General features: G+C 46.3%; 1 protein-coding gene across 5 annotated transcripts in view; it reads left to right on the top strand.

Annotated features, from left to right (window-relative positions):
• Positions 1-17,192, top strand: part of FKBP15 (FKBP prolyl isomerase family member 15) — a 28,032-nt gene that overhangs the window by 8,908 nt on the left and 1,932 nt on the right. For 4 of the 5 annotated variants that reach the window (XM_054084262.1, XM_054084261.1, XM_054084260.1 and 1 more), the window contains 20 exons: positions 8-153; positions 609-657; positions 1,298-1,417; positions 1,671-1,770; positions 2,860-2,963; positions 4,646-4,739; positions 5,546-5,655; positions 6,034-6,144; positions 6,796-6,890; positions 7,539-7,641; positions 9,471-9,503; positions 11,084-11,255; positions 11,757-11,893; positions 12,208-12,363; positions 13,405-13,557; positions 13,914-14,006; positions 14,458-14,568; positions 15,055-15,162; positions 15,332-16,068; positions 16,816-16,906. In XM_054084262.1, coding sequence (XP_053940237.1) covers positions 8-153; positions 609-657; positions 1,298-1,417; positions 1,671-1,770; positions 2,860-2,963; positions 4,646-4,739; positions 5,546-5,655; positions 6,034-6,144; positions 6,796-6,890; positions 7,539-7,641; positions 9,471-9,503; positions 11,084-11,255; positions 11,757-11,893; positions 12,208-12,363; positions 13,405-13,557; positions 13,914-14,006; positions 14,458-14,568; positions 15,055-15,162; positions 15,332-16,068; positions 16,816-16,906 — 2,823 coding nt within the window. The remainder of the gene's footprint in view (positions 1-7; positions 154-608; positions 658-1,297; positions 1,418-1,670; positions 1,771-2,859; positions 2,964-4,645; positions 4,740-5,545; positions 5,656-6,033; positions 6,145-6,795; positions 6,891-7,538; positions 7,642-9,470; positions 9,504-11,083; positions 11,256-11,756; positions 11,894-12,207; positions 12,364-13,404; positions 13,558-13,913; positions 14,007-14,457; positions 14,569-15,054; positions 15,163-15,331; positions 16,069-16,815; positions 16,907-17,192) is intronic. The other variant, XM_054084263.1, reaches the window with a different exon arrangement.

Here is a 17,192-nt window from a genome sequence, read left to right as displayed (position 1 = left end):
TTTTAAGGTGAAGTTGGTGAAGGAATCTTCTGGTTCGGATGGGCTGAGTGTTAGTTCAAGGGATTCTCCCGCACCTTCTCCAGTACCCAATTCAGACGGCTTCTCTGCAGAGACTGGTTTATTGCCTCCATCGACGATACCTCCAAAACCTGGGTAAGAAGCAGCACAACTAGAACACCTTGCTGTGTTAAAGGATGGCAGCTCTCAGAAACAGCTGGCACAACACTGCGTTAACGCATCATTGTGCAGACGCAGGTCCTGGTGTGCCAGCCCAGTGCCACTGGTGTGGCAGAGGAATGCTTGTGCGCAAGGCGTGCAATATTTTGTGCTTGAATGCTGACTTTCAGATTGAAATGGACATTGATGAAAGAAGCGTTAATGAGCTATAATGTAGTTAAACCGTATGGGTACTGCTACAACAGTGTTTGTGTCTCAGGTGGCACTATAGTCATAACTTGGTTTTGGGTAATGGCTCATTTGTTTTATTGCAAATTTTACATTGTCATTTGTTGCATAAATTGACTCAATGGAATAGTCATAATTTTTAGAGGGTTCAATTTCATCTTTGTTCATCTCCAATATCAACATGCACCTCTTTGGCTTTTCAGGGAGCCGGCTGTCCGGGCCAAGTCAAACTCCATCAGTGAGCAGCTGGCAGTAAGTGGTGGTGTTTCTTAACTAATTGGAAGCCTTAAGTAGGGAAGCTGGGTTGGTTTCACCTCTTCATTCAGTGTTGCTGAAGATAAAGTGAACGTCATGCAAGCAAGACACTCAGATGTTCACCTTGCAGCAGAGTAGGGCCTTGTTTTGAAAGGGTTTAGTAGAACATGAGGCTCCTCAGCCCCAGTTCCTGCGCTTAAATGCCAACTTGCCTTGACCATGTGGCTAGTCACATGGCCAGTTGTTGTCTTGGGTAAGTGAATAAGTTAAGAATGGATAACAAGGAGTAACTGGGAATATAAGTTTGTACAGGTACCCGAGAATACTTTGTGTGGGTGTGTCGGGACAGAAAAAGCTACTAAGCAGCTTCCTTAATTCATGGATTTCCTTGTTGCTGTGTTTTGTGTAGGGATGGATATTCCATGTAATGGCAGTGGTTTCATCCCAGAAGGTGTATAAAGCAAGCCAGATTAACAAATCCACTGTGTTATCTTGTTTCACACAAAGTCAGTGAAAAATTGGAAAACCAGCATTATTGGCAGTGATTTAGAAGAGTCTGATCCTGATAGATGTCTGTAATATCTGAAAAGCCTGGGCTGAGAGGCAAAGAAAGAGTAACTACAAACCTTTCTTTCAGAATCCAGATGTAGCAAAGGCAAAGCTGATCTCTCGGATGGCTAAAATGGGGCAGCCCATGCTGCCTTTCCTTGCTGGGACAGCAGGCAGTCAGCTTGACTCCAGTGACTCAGAAATTGAGGTATGGTGCAAATCACATGAATGTAACCTTTTTTCATGCTTTTTCTACAATGTGAGTTCCTTAAAGTGGAGCCCATAGCCGTAGCTCTGCCTGTGTACAGGGAAAGCATATGCTTTCTGCAGCAAGAGGGTTTAACAGTTCCGCTGTCCCCATCTAGTTCTCAATCGGGTAACACCAGATCTCTAACTCATCTTAGGTTCAAACGGTTCACTCATTCTTTAGCGCTTGTTGTAACATGCAGAAATGTTTTTAGGATCCAAATACGCTGCGAGGGACAGCGCAGCCAGCGGCTGCGCCTTCGGTGAGACCGTCACAGCCAGCTCACGTGGTGCTGCCTACAGTGTCAACACAAGGTAACGTGCTGGTGAGCCTGGGACAGGTGTAGAGACATTTCCCTTCTTGGCAGGCTTCAGGTACCAGGGCTGTGCAAATAGAGGGTTCATTTCAGGAACTGATAGTTAGCTTCTAGTAAGGCTTTGTGATCCAAAGCTCCCTGGGTAGGCTTGTTAATAAAGCACAAGACTGATGTCCTTGTAGCACGTCTTCGTGATCCTGTGCAGATCTTACTGCTTGAGGAAGACTAGCTGCAGCGCGTGTGCTGCTCGCTCATCCCGTGTGCTGGGATGCTGCTGAGATTTCTAGGTTGTGTGGTTTGTAAATGGAACTGGTACAAATCTTTCCCAGTGAACAGAAAATTTTTTGTCTGAGAATGATGGAAATAAGAGTGAAGGGCATCAGAGGGTGGGCAGCTCTGGAGGGGGCTTGACTTGCCTTCTTGTGATGGAATGGAATGTCAGCTGGTGGTCAATGGGGCAGTCTTCAGTGTCAGTAATATCTTAGAATCGTAGAATCATAGAATGGTTTGAGTTGAAAAGGATCTCAAAGCCCATCCAGTTCCACCCCCTGCCATGGGCAGGGATATCTCCCACTGGATCCAGTTGCTCAGAGCCCCATCCAACCTGGCCTTGAACACCTCCAGGGATGGGGCAGCCACCACTGCTCTGGGCAACCTGGGCCAGGGCCTCCCCACCCTCACAGCAAAACATATCTTCCCAAGATCTCATCTCAATCTCCCCTCTTTCAGCTGAAAACCGTTCCCCCTCGTCCTGTCCCTACACTCCCTGATCAAGAGCCCCTCCCCAGCTTTCCTGTAGGTGCTGCCAAGGGAAGGTGAGAAGCAGCAGCAGCAGCTTTCAGTGGACTTCAGGGCCACCCTTGTTTGAATAAAAAGAGGTTGTCTAAGGGTAGCTAGAAGTGAAATTTCTGTGAAAGATGACTTTTCCTGACTTTCTATCGCTTGTTTGGCTGAATTTAATTTTCACAAGGCTGCATCCAGTTTTGTGTTCATTTTTGTCTATTTAGTGACACTTTCAGCCTTTTCACTCTGGGCCAGTTAGGTTATTTCTAGCTAATTTATGGTACACTGAATTTCTTTCTTTCAGTACCTCAACCATCTGGTTCTACACCCCCGGTGTCTTCTGCTGCTTTAATACCAGCAACGATGCAGCCCCATTCAGCACTGCCTGGAGGAGCACAGGGGTTTCAGGTACCAAAAGGAAATCAAGGAGAATATTGGCACTTTCTAATGAGTCTTACTGTCCTCTCCATCGCTGGGAGCAAGGACTCTCTAGCAGCATGTAAGGATGAGAATCCCAGGCTGCTTCCTGTGACTCTTCTTTGCCATTCTTTGGTTTCCCTCACATGCCTCTTAGAATTTCATCGAAAAGGTCTGATTTTCTGCCTGCTGATGTCTTCATAAAGTTGAACTTAAAATTAACCAGACTTTTAGTATCTCCTTTTAGTGGATAAAGTAACTTCCAAGTACTCGCAGAGCAGGTGAAAACAAAAGCATTTTAGTTGAGTTTCTTTCTTGGTCATGGTGTGCTCTTCCGAGAGAGCTCATTTGCACACTTAACATGTTTGTTGGTCATGTTTTTTCATCCAGCAAAAGAATAATCCTTTCAAAAGGCTTGTGCTGCCACTGCTGTGGAGCGATACAATCTGTTTGCTAGCATGGAAACTTTAGGGGCTTAATGCAAAGTATTTGCCGGATCAGGTAGTGAAGTCTTAGCACGCAGAATCGTGCAAACAGTTCTGTGAAACCAAAAGCTAAGCTTATTGCCCTGCGGTTTCTGTAGTTGTTTTCACTTAACCTGTTTTCTGGAGGGTTTGGAAATCAGTGCTGCATAGAAGCACTGTTTATTTTAAGAGAGTTCAGGCAGAGGAAGAAAATATTTGATAATGAATGCAAATACTTTATGTAAAAAAGAAAACAACCACCAAAATCCACCCAGAACCACAAACCAAACAAAATAACCCTGGTGCATTGCTTTCCCTTTGCATTTTCTTTGTATGAAAATGAGGAAGTTGTGGCAAGTAACAAGATAAAAGAAGATAATTTTTTCTGTTTGATGAAATAGAAGCAAGTCATTAAATTGAAGCTTTAATCTGACAGTGATTTGAATGTTGTTTTGAAAGTTTGACCCTGATGTCCTGAATTCCTCTAGGAGCTTCGCCTGAGTTGTACTGTAATTTTTTTTCTTGCCTGTGAGAGTAAATCATAGAATCCTAGAATAGTTTGGGTTGGAAGGGACCTTAAAGATCATCCAGTTCCAACGCCCCTGCCATGGGCAGGGACACCTCCCACTGGATCCTGTTGCTCCAAGCCCCATCTAACCTGGCCTTGAACACCTCCGGGGGCAGGGCAGCCACTATTGCTCTGGGCAACCTGTTCCAGGGCCTCCCCACCCTCATAGTGAAGAAATTCCTCCTTATCTCTAATCTAAATCTGTCCCTCTCCAGATTATAGCCATTGCCCCTAGTCCTATCGCTGCAAGCCTTTGTAAACAGTCCCTCCCCAAACAAATGTGAGCAAGGTACTCATAACATCTAACACATTCTTCAGCCAGGGTAGCTGCTTCTGATGAGCAGTAAAGCTGCACTCAAGTTGTGTTGCACTCTCACAAACATAGGTAATACACTCTTGCTTAAACATCGGTGACGAAGGTAACTCATTAAGCTGTGGTAGCTTGAACACATGTGCGCCTTGAAAGATGAGTGACTTTGTTTTCCCTTCACTCTGACTGTTGTGTAATTTGTCCTGCTCCCCAGTTATTTTTTGCTTTCCAAATATCATTCTTGCTCTGGGGCTTAAACATGAAAGCATTGAAGTGTGAGCATGTGTGGAATATCTGAACACGTTCTGATCTATTGCATTTGTTCCTCAAGGCATATCCAGGAATGGCATTTGCTTATCCCCAAACTGCTGCCTCGGCTTCTCAACTCCAGCCTGTAGGACAGATGTATCATGCACATTACCAAGGTATGTTTAAAAAAAGCGCATGCTTTCACCTGTTTATAATGATTTGGCCAGCACTGGGAGCATCCCTGTACGTGTTCATCCTGTCTGTAATGCCATGCTGTTTCACAAATTGTTATTCTTTTTTAATACCAAATGAGGCAAACAGTTCCCATTAAATATCCTGTCTTTTTCTTACCTTAAGAAACTTTGTGCGATGTGAAAGGGAATAGAGCTTTGGGTGTATTCCCAAGGCTGTCTGTTACTAAAGGTATTTTATAGCTGGTGCTTCCAGTTGTATTTATAATTTTAATATTAAGTAGCTATTGTGCCAGCCAGGGCAAGAATTTAAGCATGCACAGGGACCTTTGTTAACTGAAAGGACGTAGCCCAGAAAAGGCACAACTTAAGAAGGACTAAAGGCATTTCAAGAACCCTTTAGGTAATCTCTGTTGGTGGACACTTGACTGTAGCTGAACCATGCTTGGAGCATGTTTTTTCAGTTCAAAGCTTCAGAAGCCATCTCCATTCCTGTTGTCTGATCATACCTCTTCGTCTGCTACTGTTCAGTCTGTCTGGGGGCTTCCCTCTGTGTGATCTAAGCACTATCGTGTGGTTCAACAATTTCCTGCACTCATAAACTTGCCTGTTCATGTCACTTAGAAAATACCTGCCGTATTAGATTTTCCAATACTATGTCCCTTCTATTTCTGAGGAGAGAGTGGCTGTCCTCTCTGCCAGGCTTCAAACTGCCAAGCATTACTTTTGGTATATCTGTATGCCAGCATTTTCCCTTTGTGACAGTAGATCTCTCTCCTTTTTCGCTCAAGCACCCGGGGACGTTACTTCCTTTTTGATGACAGAAGCTCGGCAGCACAACACTGAAATCCGAATGGCCGTTAGCAAAGTTGTGGATAAAATGGATCATCTGGCTGCCCAGGTACTGTGTGGTGTAAACTGGTTTGTTAACTGCTCTCCAACTGTAGTTTGAGGAGCGGGATCTATTTAAACGCTTTTGTCAGCAATGCACTGACTTAGTGAAAAGTCAAATCATATCAGACCTTGAAGTGGCAGAAGTTCAGCCACTAGGAAAAAGCTAAGACTAGGCTTGAGGGAAGGTGTTGTCTCTTATTGTCTTAAATATCATAAGAGGCGTTGCGTTTGGAGAGAGTCACTGCCCTTCAGAAGGTGTCACAGTTGATATGGTAGTGTATTTCTTACAGCTGATTTGATGGAACAGTGAAACAGATCTTTGCAGGTGTCTGACTTACATCTGTAAATCTGTTTCAGCTGACTTAAAAATGGTTTATTCCTGCAGGTGGAGGAATTGAAGAAACAGAATGCTGGAAACAGCTCACTGTTGCCTGGTATCTCCTCTGTTACAATGGAAGCCTCTATGATCATGAGCAATATCCAACGCATAATCCAGGTGAGCATGACCAGCCTTACCTGACTGCTTCTATAAGGAACTGGAGCCACTGTGTGTGTACTGGCTTGGCCCAGATGTCTGTCCACCCATATGTTCTATTTTCGCATGTTCAAAACCAGCTGCCTGGGTAAGAGCATGAAATACACAATGATTTCCACCCTCTCCTCCTCAAAAAAGCCCTTCTCAATGGTTTGTGTGTTGGTTACTTTCCAAGTTGATATATTAGTATTTAATAGACCTTGGCAAAAGATTAATGCAAGAGAAATTCATCTGCATCTTAAACCCTTATGGACTTAGCCCATGGCATCTGCAAAATGCAGTTTCACAGCTGAAGTACTATGTTGAAAGAACCATCTACTTCTGTTCTTCACTACTTAGTCTGATGCTTTGTAGCTTTTCTAGGCAGCAGCTTTACAATCTTGAGGCTTGTGGCTGGAAAAGTCAACCAGACACAATATTCTTTAGAATGTGGTTTGGAAACCACTGTCCTGTGCCAGGATTCCTGCAAAATGCAGTGTGGTACCTCCCTATGATGTTGCCATGGAAGGGGATGAGTCTCACCACTGTACTGCATCTGTACAAAACAAAGGTTTAGGAGCTGCTGCAAGGAAATCTGAGTGAGGCAAATATTGATGCTGAGCTGTGCTTTAGGAGAATGAGAGACTGAAGCAAGAGATATTTGAGAAGAGCAGTCGTATCGAGGAGCAAAATGAGAAGATCAGCGAGTTGATTGAGCGGAATCAGAGGTAAGGAGTGGGAGTGAGCAGCCTCTGCAGCTGCAATGAGTTTCTAGTGTGTGCTTGGTTAGGTGTAACCAGGAGGGGTGCTCTTTAGGACAGAGACAAGTTCGGATGTGTTTAATTATTTTAAGTCATTAAAAATGTGGGATTTCCCCCTCTCTCCCTCCACAATTGTGGTTTACAGAAAATGTGAACGTGGGAAAGACAAAAAAAACCTCCTCCTGCTGTCTTGTTTGGATAGGTTTGCTCGGCTTCTGAGAGTTATTTTACTTTAGCTATTTACAGTTCCGCTTTTGGTGTGTGTTCCGTTCAATTTAAGAAGGGGAGTAACTTGTTTAAGGAAGGAATAACTTGTTCAAGGAAATGGCAAAAGCCAGTGGATATCAGGTTATCAAAGCTCTTGGCTGTGCCATGGGAACATTAGGCTTGTTGCAAAGAGATAAAGCACCTACCCAAACTGATACCATCTGTGCTGTGCCAGGCACACCCACCCACCCTTGGAGAACAGGCTTTTGGGGCAGGGCATCATGGAAAAGTTGTCTGGGACTTGTCATGGAGAAAACTGCTTTGAAACACCCCCTTTTCCATCTCAGCCTTTTGCTCGTAGTCATGTATTTATGTAAATGCTCATGCATTTCCCTTCCCCTTTCCCAGGTATGTCGAACAAAGTAACTTGCTGATGGAGCAGAGGAACCACTCGCTGCAAACAACAAATGAAAACACACAGGCAAGAGTGTTGCATGCAGAACAGGAGAAGGTAATGGTGGCAGCGAGCAGAGCCAAAGACCTCTGGCTGCAGCCAGGGAGGGGGCTGCTTCTTGCACTAGAACATGCTGAAGCCTTAGTCAAGGTTTAAGTCAGTTCTCTTGTAAGACAACTGCGGTTCTGACTTGTGTTTTGAATGCTGTTTTGAAAACAATTTGAATATTTTCATGGGGTTTGTAAGAAAAACAGCCCAGAGGTTATAAACTTAGATCTTTGTTTATGCTGTCATAGCCCGAATATTCTTACCTTACAAGAAAGTATCTGATTTATTGGGAACTTGGTTAACTTGGGTAACCATATACATAATTGTAAACTCTAGGTATACGGCCTGTGTGGTGAGGAATTGTGTGTATCACAGGGCTTCGTTGGGTTGAAAAAAGTGCTTTGTTTATCTCGTTCCTCTGACAGTTTCAGAATTTCTAACTGACAGAGTGAATGTGGAAATAAGGAAAAACTGTTTCTTGCTAGAGTTTCTTCATGGCACTTATACAGTAATCAAAAGCTGGTTGTATTGTGCTTTTGTGAAAGGGGCTATTAGGAAATGACTTTCAAAGCAGTTAAATGCACTTATGCATGGCTGCGTATTCTGTAGTGTCGCCACGACAGCCTAGCCCAGGCAGGCCAGCTTTGAGGGCTGGGATCACACAGTATCTTCTGTGCTTTCTCAAGCACTGGGTTCTTAAATTACACCAAGTTCCCTCTTGCAGTGTGCTCCCCTGCTGAGTTGTCTGTACAGTTCAAACATGAGATGATAAACGCCTGCTCTGCATGAGAACAGTAACTCGGTGCACCTAAAAATGACAGAAGCTGCAGCTGTCTGAAGTAAGTTAGCAAGTGATGAAAAACAGAGCAGTACGTGGCTATTATTGTATGCTGGTGTGAGCAGGCAGTGAAGGAGGACTGGGGTTTCCCACTGAGAGCCCAGGTCACATACCCATAATACGTAAGGAGTGTGAGAAATTTTAACCAGGAATAAGTCAGATTGAAATAAGAAATAAAGTTCTTCTGTCCATGAGCACAACATCAAGCTTGTGTGATAAGTAACATGAGGAGGAAGCATGTTTTAGAAGTGTAAGATAGGATCTTCAGGAAATTTTTGGTCCACATCTTCACTAGGATTCCACTTGGCTCAGCAGGCACTGCCGAGGTGATAACACCGTTACGTGAACAGGCTTCGGGATAGCACCAAAAAAGCCATGATTCGCGTAGTTTCCCATAGTTTTGTGAGAGTGTTGCCTGTAAGTAGGAAGGCTGGTATTCCTTCCTCTTCCTTTTATCTCACCTAGCTTGCTCTGTGACAGCCAAGATCGCTATGGACAGAATAGGAAAGATAATTCTAAGCTATTTTATCTATCCTTTGCTTATTGATAGGGACTCACCATTTGTTTTGTGATGTGGGCTGGGCATCTGTGCCCAGGATCACTGAGAAGAAGTCTTAGTAGCTTACTGGTTTTGGGTTATAGACCTTCAACCTTAGCAGAGCACATCACAGCTTTAGGTGAAGGCTTTTGTTCCATAGCGATCTGTAATGCCCCACATCTCCAGTGCAGTGAAACAGTTCTAAGGTGTAGGATCACTCCTGGCTCCATGATGTGTAATCTACCTGCAGGAATACCTTGAGCTTCTTCCTTTTTAAGCCAGGCTTCACTACCTTTTTTTTGTTTAAACTTTTACAGTTCTTGGGATAATTTAGAGGCTTCTCTGGCATGCCTTAAGCTCTTGTGATGAAGCATTGTGCTTTTCTGATGATGATTAATGCCTCTGCCTTTCAAGCTGTGTTCTTAACTCTTCCTGTTTCCTGTCGCTGCTTTCTCCTCCTAGCACATGCTGCCAGTGGATCGGGGCTGGGACCAGGTGAGGCAGTGTCTGCTGACTGTGTAGGTGGTGGATAATTGTGCCCCAGATAGCGCCAGCCCAGCTGCCTCTGGAGCTAGCTGGAAGCTGCTTAGCGTTCAAAGAATTGCCTCACATCTCGAATTAGCACGAGTCTTCGCCTTGTTGATAACTGGCAGCGTAGCCTTGGCCCCCTCTTTCTCAGGGACCCCTTTCACAGAACTGTGTCCCGTCACTGCTCGTGTCACCTCCCCGTGGGAGAAACAGGACATGATCAGATAATGGTCAAAGCAGATGCAAATCGCATAAATTCCTTTGGACCTGAAAGTTGGAGCTAAGCGAGTATAGACACAAAGCATTCACTGCAGAAGCGTAGCTCTGGTAACAGTTCCTGGCGTAGAATTTCCTTTTTACGTCTCTTTATGTGCCATTAAAAACAAAGACAAGTGTTAAAATAACCTTTAGATGTGCCATGGGGTTTGGTTTGGTTTTAGCGTGCTTGGAGTTGGTATCCTGAGCTGCAGTGAGAGATTTAGGGAAACATAAGAGGAAAGCAGACGTGGCTTTAGCCAGTCCCTGTGGAAATGCTGCTCCTCTTTGAAATTCCTGGTGTAGTATCCCAGTCCTCCGGGTCAGCACATGGTCATCCTCGCCGTAGTTGGCATGATTTTGCTCACAGCTCTTCTCTACCAGGAGCTGGTGGTCATAGTCTTTAGGCTTTAGTTCTCTTAGGGAGATAACTCTGAGAGAAACTCCAATTCAGGAGAACTTATTCATTACAAGATCATGACAGCCCGTTGGGAATCTGAATGTAGGTGTAGATGGAGAAGCTGTTCAGGTATCCCCTGCAGCAAGTGAGGTTTTCTGACCGGTGTAGTTCTGTCTTTACAGAGCATCCTCTGAGGTTTGTGTGTCATGCAGTGAGACTGGGAACGTGACTGTGTGTCTTTGTCTTGATGCCTTGAGCCTCCCTTGACACATTGTTGAGAAGTTATCTAGCGAGCTGTATTTGTACCTGGTTGTCCATGAGTCACTGGCTGAGCAATCCTAAATCTAAACAGGTCAACAAATTATGGTGACAGCTGCACTCCAAACTGACGGCCTCGCCTGTGCAGGCACCGCAGGGTGACTGTTTGCTGTGAGTTCAGGAGGGAAGGTGCTGGCTGGAACATGTTTTGTGTGGCTTTTCAGTGATTTGTAAGCTTATTGAAGATAATGGCACGTTGGAGCCCAGGTTTTTACTTGAAGAGATGTTGTCATTGCCTGAAAACTCTGAGCAGGGCCCCCAGGCACTGGCAGTGGTCTTAAAAACACATGTAAGCTTTTCAGGAAAGCTTGCTGAGTTGATCTGTGAGGTTTTGGATGCCCTCGTGCAATTTTCTAGTCAGTCTGGACAGGTTACCGCCAAACAACTCGTAGTAATTTGGCAAACAAGTTATCAATTCTTCTTCGATTTGGAGATGTCTGAGGCACTGGATCCCAGCAGTTCCTTGATAAGGTCTCCAGTACCCATCAGCTCTTCCTGTGAGAGCAGTTGTGGTGCTTCCTCACACTCGCGTATCCTTTCTTCTCCCTTTTCCCTGCTCCATTTTGTGATTCAGGCCAAAGTCGCAGAGGAGTTAGCAGCTGCCACAGCCCAGGTTTCCCAGCTGCAGCTGGAGTTGACAGCCCACCAGAAGAAGGAGATGGACCTGCGGAAACAGCTGTCTGCAGCCCTGCAGGAGGCAGAGCGACACGAGACGCAGCTCAACAAACTGCAGGCACAGTTGGCAGGTCAGACTTCTGTTCCGTGACAGCTCCTTTATGGCACTCTTTTTCCTCTTTTATAAGTTGTAGCTTTTTCCTTTCTTCTGGGCTGTCCCTTCCCACTTTTCCTAGGAGTGGTCACAGGGGTATGGAAGAGGATATCGATGCCCTGAGATGTCTGAACAGTACCTGCATCCTTGTTACTGCTAAAAGGGAAATGGGCTGAATCTACAAACAAAATCAGCCAGTAACAGGGGTACCTGTTGCAGAAGCAGTCTCTTGGCGTTAGTCTAACATCTTGTAGAGGAACCAGAGGTGTTCAGTGGTTGAAAAGCTAAGAGAAAAGCTGTGGTTTAAGCATTGCCGTTTCAGAGGCAGATCTTGATAAATTCTAGTTCCTACTGCAGGCACAAGCAGTGTTGTTGATTCCATTTTGCAAGACAGACTTTTGCTTCCCATTTGGTCCCCAAATATGCTAATCTGGAATATGTGTAGCGCTGAAACCTGCAGTAAAGTGTCTTTTTGCAGAGCTCCAAGAAGCCTCTGAGGACACTCAGAGTAGATTCAAAGCTGAGAAGCAGAGCCGCAAGCAGCTGGACATGAAGATTGCAGCATTGGAAGAAGAGTTGACGGACCTAAAAGTGGAAAAGGAGACTCTGGAAAAGGTATGTCCAGTGCCAGCATTGCAGAGATGCGGGGTTTGCTGGAATTTAACCCAACGTTCTTGCTTGTAAATCTGCAAGTGGGTGAATCTTGACTCATCTGAAGGCAAGGATCCCTGTGCTAATAGATCCTTTGTGCTTTGTGATTTATGTGTGTTTTAATATCTTAGTAACATGTAAACCTTTCTACCCTTAAAATAACCTCAGCTTGATTTGAGAGTGATAAGATTCCCCGCACAAAGTGGCTCTTTGTGCACGAGGAAGAGGAGCCACTTCAGTGCAGTCTGGCCTATTCTGAGTCCTGTTCTGCACTGCAGAATCTTGCAGAGAGAAAGAAGAAATCCCTTTCAGAGAGAGCTCAGGCAGAGGAAGAAATGGAAGAAATACGCAGATCGTATCAGCAAGAGCTGGACAAGCTTCGGCAGCTGTTGAAAAAGGCACGGACTTCGACTGACCAGGCAGCGGCAGAGCAGGTGAGGAGTCGTGGAAGCTTCTCCAGCAGATGTCTGGAGGACTTGTAGGAACCTGCAGCTAAAAAACAGCAGTGAAAACTGCTCAGGTCATGGAAGAATGAAAGTGTTATCCTCTTGCTTTTAAGGGATGACTGTAATACGACATAAAAGTGAACCCTGTCTTCCTAAACTATTTTTGTTTGCACTGCTTCTGACTTCAGGATTTGCAGTGATGTCTCTAAAGAAGTAGATGAGTAGCCAGGAATGCTCTTCGGTGCTGGTTGTTCTGCGGCTGGAATGGCAGGCCACTGACATGGCTGCAGAGTTCTGGCACAGTATAGATGGCATCAGGTTTAGACCGGGTTAAAGACAGTGTCAAACTGAGGAAAGGAGGGGCACCAAATTGAGTTCATAGTAGAGAGAAGAACACAGAGCTGCTGATAATCATGGAATGGTTTGGGTTGGAAGGGACCTCAAAGCCCATCCAGTCCCATGGGCAGAGACCCCTTCTAATGGATCCAGTTGCTCCAAGCCCCATCCAACCTGGCCTTGAACAACTCCGGGGATGAGGCAGCCACCACTGCTCTGGGCAACCTGGGTCAGGGCCTCCCCACCCTCATCGTGAAGAATTTCTTCCTAACGTCTAATCTAAATCTTCCCCCTTCCAATTTGAAGACATTCTCCCTCATCCTATCACTCCAGGCCCTTGTGAAAAGTCCCCCTCCAGCTTTCCTGGAGCCCCTTTTAGTACTGGAAGGCTGTTATAAGGTCTTCCTGGAGCCTTCTCTTCGCCAGCCTGAAAAACAATAAGTGAAAGACTGCTTAGTAATATGCCTGGAGATCTGAAATATGAGCCAGACCTTGAGGCCAGCCTGAGGGATTGTGTCCAGGACTGAACTGAGCGGTGGGCAGGAGCTGGTGACGGCTCAGGGTTGCCATCCACCTGCAAGTATTCCAGCCCAGGACAAGAAGGTGTTGTCCAGCCCCAAGCTTTAAGCCGTTTGTGCAAATACAGATTGTGTGTGCGTGTGTGTTCCTAATGATCTCTTTTGTGTTGGACAGATGTCCCTCATCCAGGCAGAGCTGGAATCCCAATGGGAAGCCAAGTGTGAACGTACGCTGGCCTCGGCCAAGGAGCAGCATGTCAGACAGTACCAGGAGGTGTGTGAGCAGAGAGATTTCCTGCAGCAGCAGGTGTCCCAGCTGGAAGAGAAGGTAAAGGGCTGTTCTTTGCTGAAATGTAGTGCCAAATAACCAGTAACTGTCACCAAGAATCCTCTCCTACCGAATTGTGGCTTGCCGTTTTTAATTTCTTGGCTGTTTTGGAATTGGATCTTGTCTGTGGGATGTGTCCACGCTTGCATCTGTTTTGCTGGGTTGGTAGTGCAGTGAGTTTACTGGTCTGAGTGAGGGAGAGCCAAGATGATGTCAGTCTCAGACTAAAACAACAGCTACAATCTCTTCTGCCTGTCTGCACTGTTCTGAGTGAATGGTTTTGAGCAGGAACTGTTTTGAAGTGGGTGAAACTGAAAAGGGCTGTAAACTGCTGGGCTTTGGTTCCTGCCTTTCAGCTTGCGGCTCTAAAACATTCGAAGAAAGCAGAGGAGCAAAAATTGTTGGAGTGTCAGCAGCATTTGGAGCAACTAGAGCCTATCAAAGAGAAGGTAAAGGGGATAACACAGCAGCTGAAAATGAACCTGAATGCAGTGATCGCTAGCCTCAGGCTGCCTATGCCCAGAATAGCAAGAATGGGGGTTCCGGAATATGAGAGGGAAGAAATAACTTCATGTTGCTTCCAGAAACCAGAACAGATCCAGTGATGAGACCCAGCCCTCATCTTACTGGGATCTCAGTGATGCTGCCCGTATTCTTGGTGTTACTTGAAAAGCTAATAGCACAGTTCTGGACCTCCAAGGTTTTGGCTTGGCTGGATGTCTTTATTTTGGTGCTGTTGCATTCAGCTGAGTCTTTTGCAGCTCCCTATCAAAGCCCTGCTTAAAAATCCACTCGGAAGTTTACCCCTCACTAAAAAACTGCTTCCAGATAACCCATCCACCACCAGGTTCACCGAGGTGGGCTCTGTGAGCTGTTCTGATTTCCGTTTCCCTTTGGCAGTATTCAGCCTTGCAGTCTGACTTTGTGGTACTAAAGGCTCGCTATGAAGAACGCATCCAAGACCTGGAAAAGGATCGGGATGGATCTTCACCTGCAGCCTTCACAGAAGAAGTGAGCTTGACTATCCAATATTTTTCTTTAATAAGCAAATCTATTGTATTTGCCTTGAATTATTTCTCTTTGAGCAGAGATGAGAAGGAAAACCAGAATTCTCTCTGTAAAAGCTCTGGAGTAGCAGGGTCTACAGAGGAAGAAAGGATTGATCTTTCTGCTGCCCACTTTGTTGCTTGATTTTTAGGTTAAAATTTAAAATTTGAAGTTTAGATTTAAAAACTGAAAGAGTAATAAGAAATAAGTGTCATCTGCTTTGCGTTTGTGCCACCTACCTCTGTTTTGGAGGGATGTGTTCGGTGCATATGGAATGGTCTGAATTGGATGGGGTGGATTCTGCTCTGGTACTGGAGTTTCTGTTTTGAAAAGTGGATTCTTGAAAACTACGCGTTTGGGTTTATTGTTCCTTCACCTGGGGAAGAATCTGATCTTGAGCCCAGTGCTTCAGACATTAATGAGTTGTATCCTTGTCTTGCTCTTTTCCAGGTGAAGAAGATAATGAATGGTGTATTTCAGTCTCTTCGGGGTGAATTTGATCTGGAAGAGACCTACAGTGGCAGGACAGTTCTGGGCGTTGTCATGAACACTATTAAGGTACAACAGCGGTAAGAGATAAAGGGTGATCAGCGCGAGAGAACAAGTCATGGGCTGGAAACATATTTGCCTTGTGAGTCCAAATTAACTGTGAAGCAGCCCAGTAGAAGATGATACCGGGATCTGTGGTGGGTTATATTTAGGGTGTAACCCATGTTCTGTTTTTCAGACTGTAACGCTGCAGCTGCTCAACAGGCAGCAGGAGAGACCGGATCAGGACAGTGTGAAGGAGGAATCTGGAGCAGCGAGACAGGAGGGATCACTTGGAGAAAAGGCAGAGCACGAAGGGCCCGTGCAGCATAGCCCAGCAGATCCTGGGGAAGCAGCTACAGGCTTCACGGTGTCTGACCAGGAATGCGAGTCTGCTCCTCTGTCTGCCAGGCCCGGAACTCCTGAGGAAAAGCAGGCGACACAGAGCAGTGTGGTGTCAGAAGAAGAGAAGGTCCAGGAGGAGCATCTCTCTTCCAGAGCGGAATCCTGCCTGGATCCTGATAAGGGGCCTGCCCTTGCAGGACAGCCTGAGGCAGAAGAGGACTTCGTCCCAGCTGAGCGAAGGCAGGAGAGCAGTCCCAGCAGGAGCACAGAGACAGAACACAGTCCCTCCGAAGTGTCTTTGCAGGCAGCAGATGCAGAACCTTCTGATCTAGAAGCCAAGACAAGAGAAGCAGATATGGCAGTGCTCTCAGAAAAGCCAGCTGTGGAGCAGAAGGCAGAGGAGCCTGTCAGGGGTTTCGAGCCCCCTCCCTTAAATGGTGAGGGAGGGAACTGCACAGACCCATTGGATGGGTTTAGTGCTGAGAAGGAGCCCACTGCGGCATCCAGCACAGCAGAGCCGAGCTCAGCTGCCATTGCAGAATCCCCAGGACAGCAGGAAGAGAGCTCCATCCACACTCGAAAGGATTCTGGGTAAGGTGTGACTGCTGAGGTGACCGCAGTCCCATATCCCTGCTGCTCTGATGGGTCTGGTACAGCAGCACGCCCGGAGACTGCCTGTGCCGCTGCTGCAGGGCACACGTGGCTGGGGCTGGAGAATCCTCACGGTGCCGGCCCTGGGCAGCACGAGCCAGGAGCCAGCAGACAGCCGGCTTTGTGGAGTGTGCGCCGCGGGGAGGCAGCGGGAAAGCCAGCTCATGTCTGGGTAGGGACAGCAGTGCCGTTATCCCTGGTTCCCAGCTGAACATGGAGGGGAGCATGCAGGGTCTCCAGTGCAGGGAGGGGCAGGACAAGGGGGAACGGTTTTCAGCTGAAAGAGGGGAGATTGAGATGAGATCTTGGGAAGAAATGTTTTGCTGTGAGGGTGGGGAGGCCCTGGCCCAGGTTGCCCAGAGCAGTGGTGGCTGCCCCATCCCTGGAGGGGTTCAAGGCCAGGTTGGATGGGGCTTGGAGCAACCGGATCCAGTGGGAGATATCCCCGCCCATGGCAGGGGGTGGAACTGGATGGGCTTTGAGGTCCGTTCCAACCCGAACCATTTTATGATTCTATGATACTGGTGGCTGCCAGGTTTCATTGTGAACCATTCTGTGCTGATGGACGGTGCGTGCCTTAAAGGTTTTCTTCAGCAAGAAAATTCTTCCATCATTCTTTTAATAAAATTTGTAAAACCAAGATCCCATCACCTGCAAGTGAGCTATAAATTCTTTTTCTCCTTCTAGCCTCTTTGAGGATGACAACTTCTTTGAAACAGCATCTTGTAAACCACAGAAGCCTCGAGTTCCCTCTGAGGAGGAGGATGAAGAGGAAGTGGTACGTGTTTGTATCTTCCCACTCCTACTGACCAGGTTCAGGTGTTACCCTGTCCATTGCCTGTGAAATCCTTTGTGTGGCCATGGGATCCGCCTGGCTCCCCTTCGCTGAGCTTGGAGCTTCCTCTGTGTTCTTTGTACAAACTGAGAGCGTCTGGGTTTGTTTCTTGCTGATTTTCCTGGGCTGGGCTGGTGAAGACAAATTCCTGCTGGTATGAAGTTAGTGAGATGTACCAGGGTTTTAGTGTCTTGCCCTTCTCCTGCCCCTTTGAGCCAGTAAGCGTCTC

This window comes from Cuculus canorus, chromosome 19 (genome assembly GCF_017976375.1).
Source record: "Cuculus canorus isolate bCucCan1 chromosome 19, bCucCan1.pri, whole genome shotgun sequence".
NCBI classification, from domain to species: domain Eukaryota; kingdom Metazoa; phylum Chordata; class Aves; order Cuculiformes; family Cuculidae; genus Cuculus; species Cuculus canorus.
Note: the sequence above shows the minus strand (reverse complement) of the source record. Positions and strands in the feature narration are given on the sequence as shown.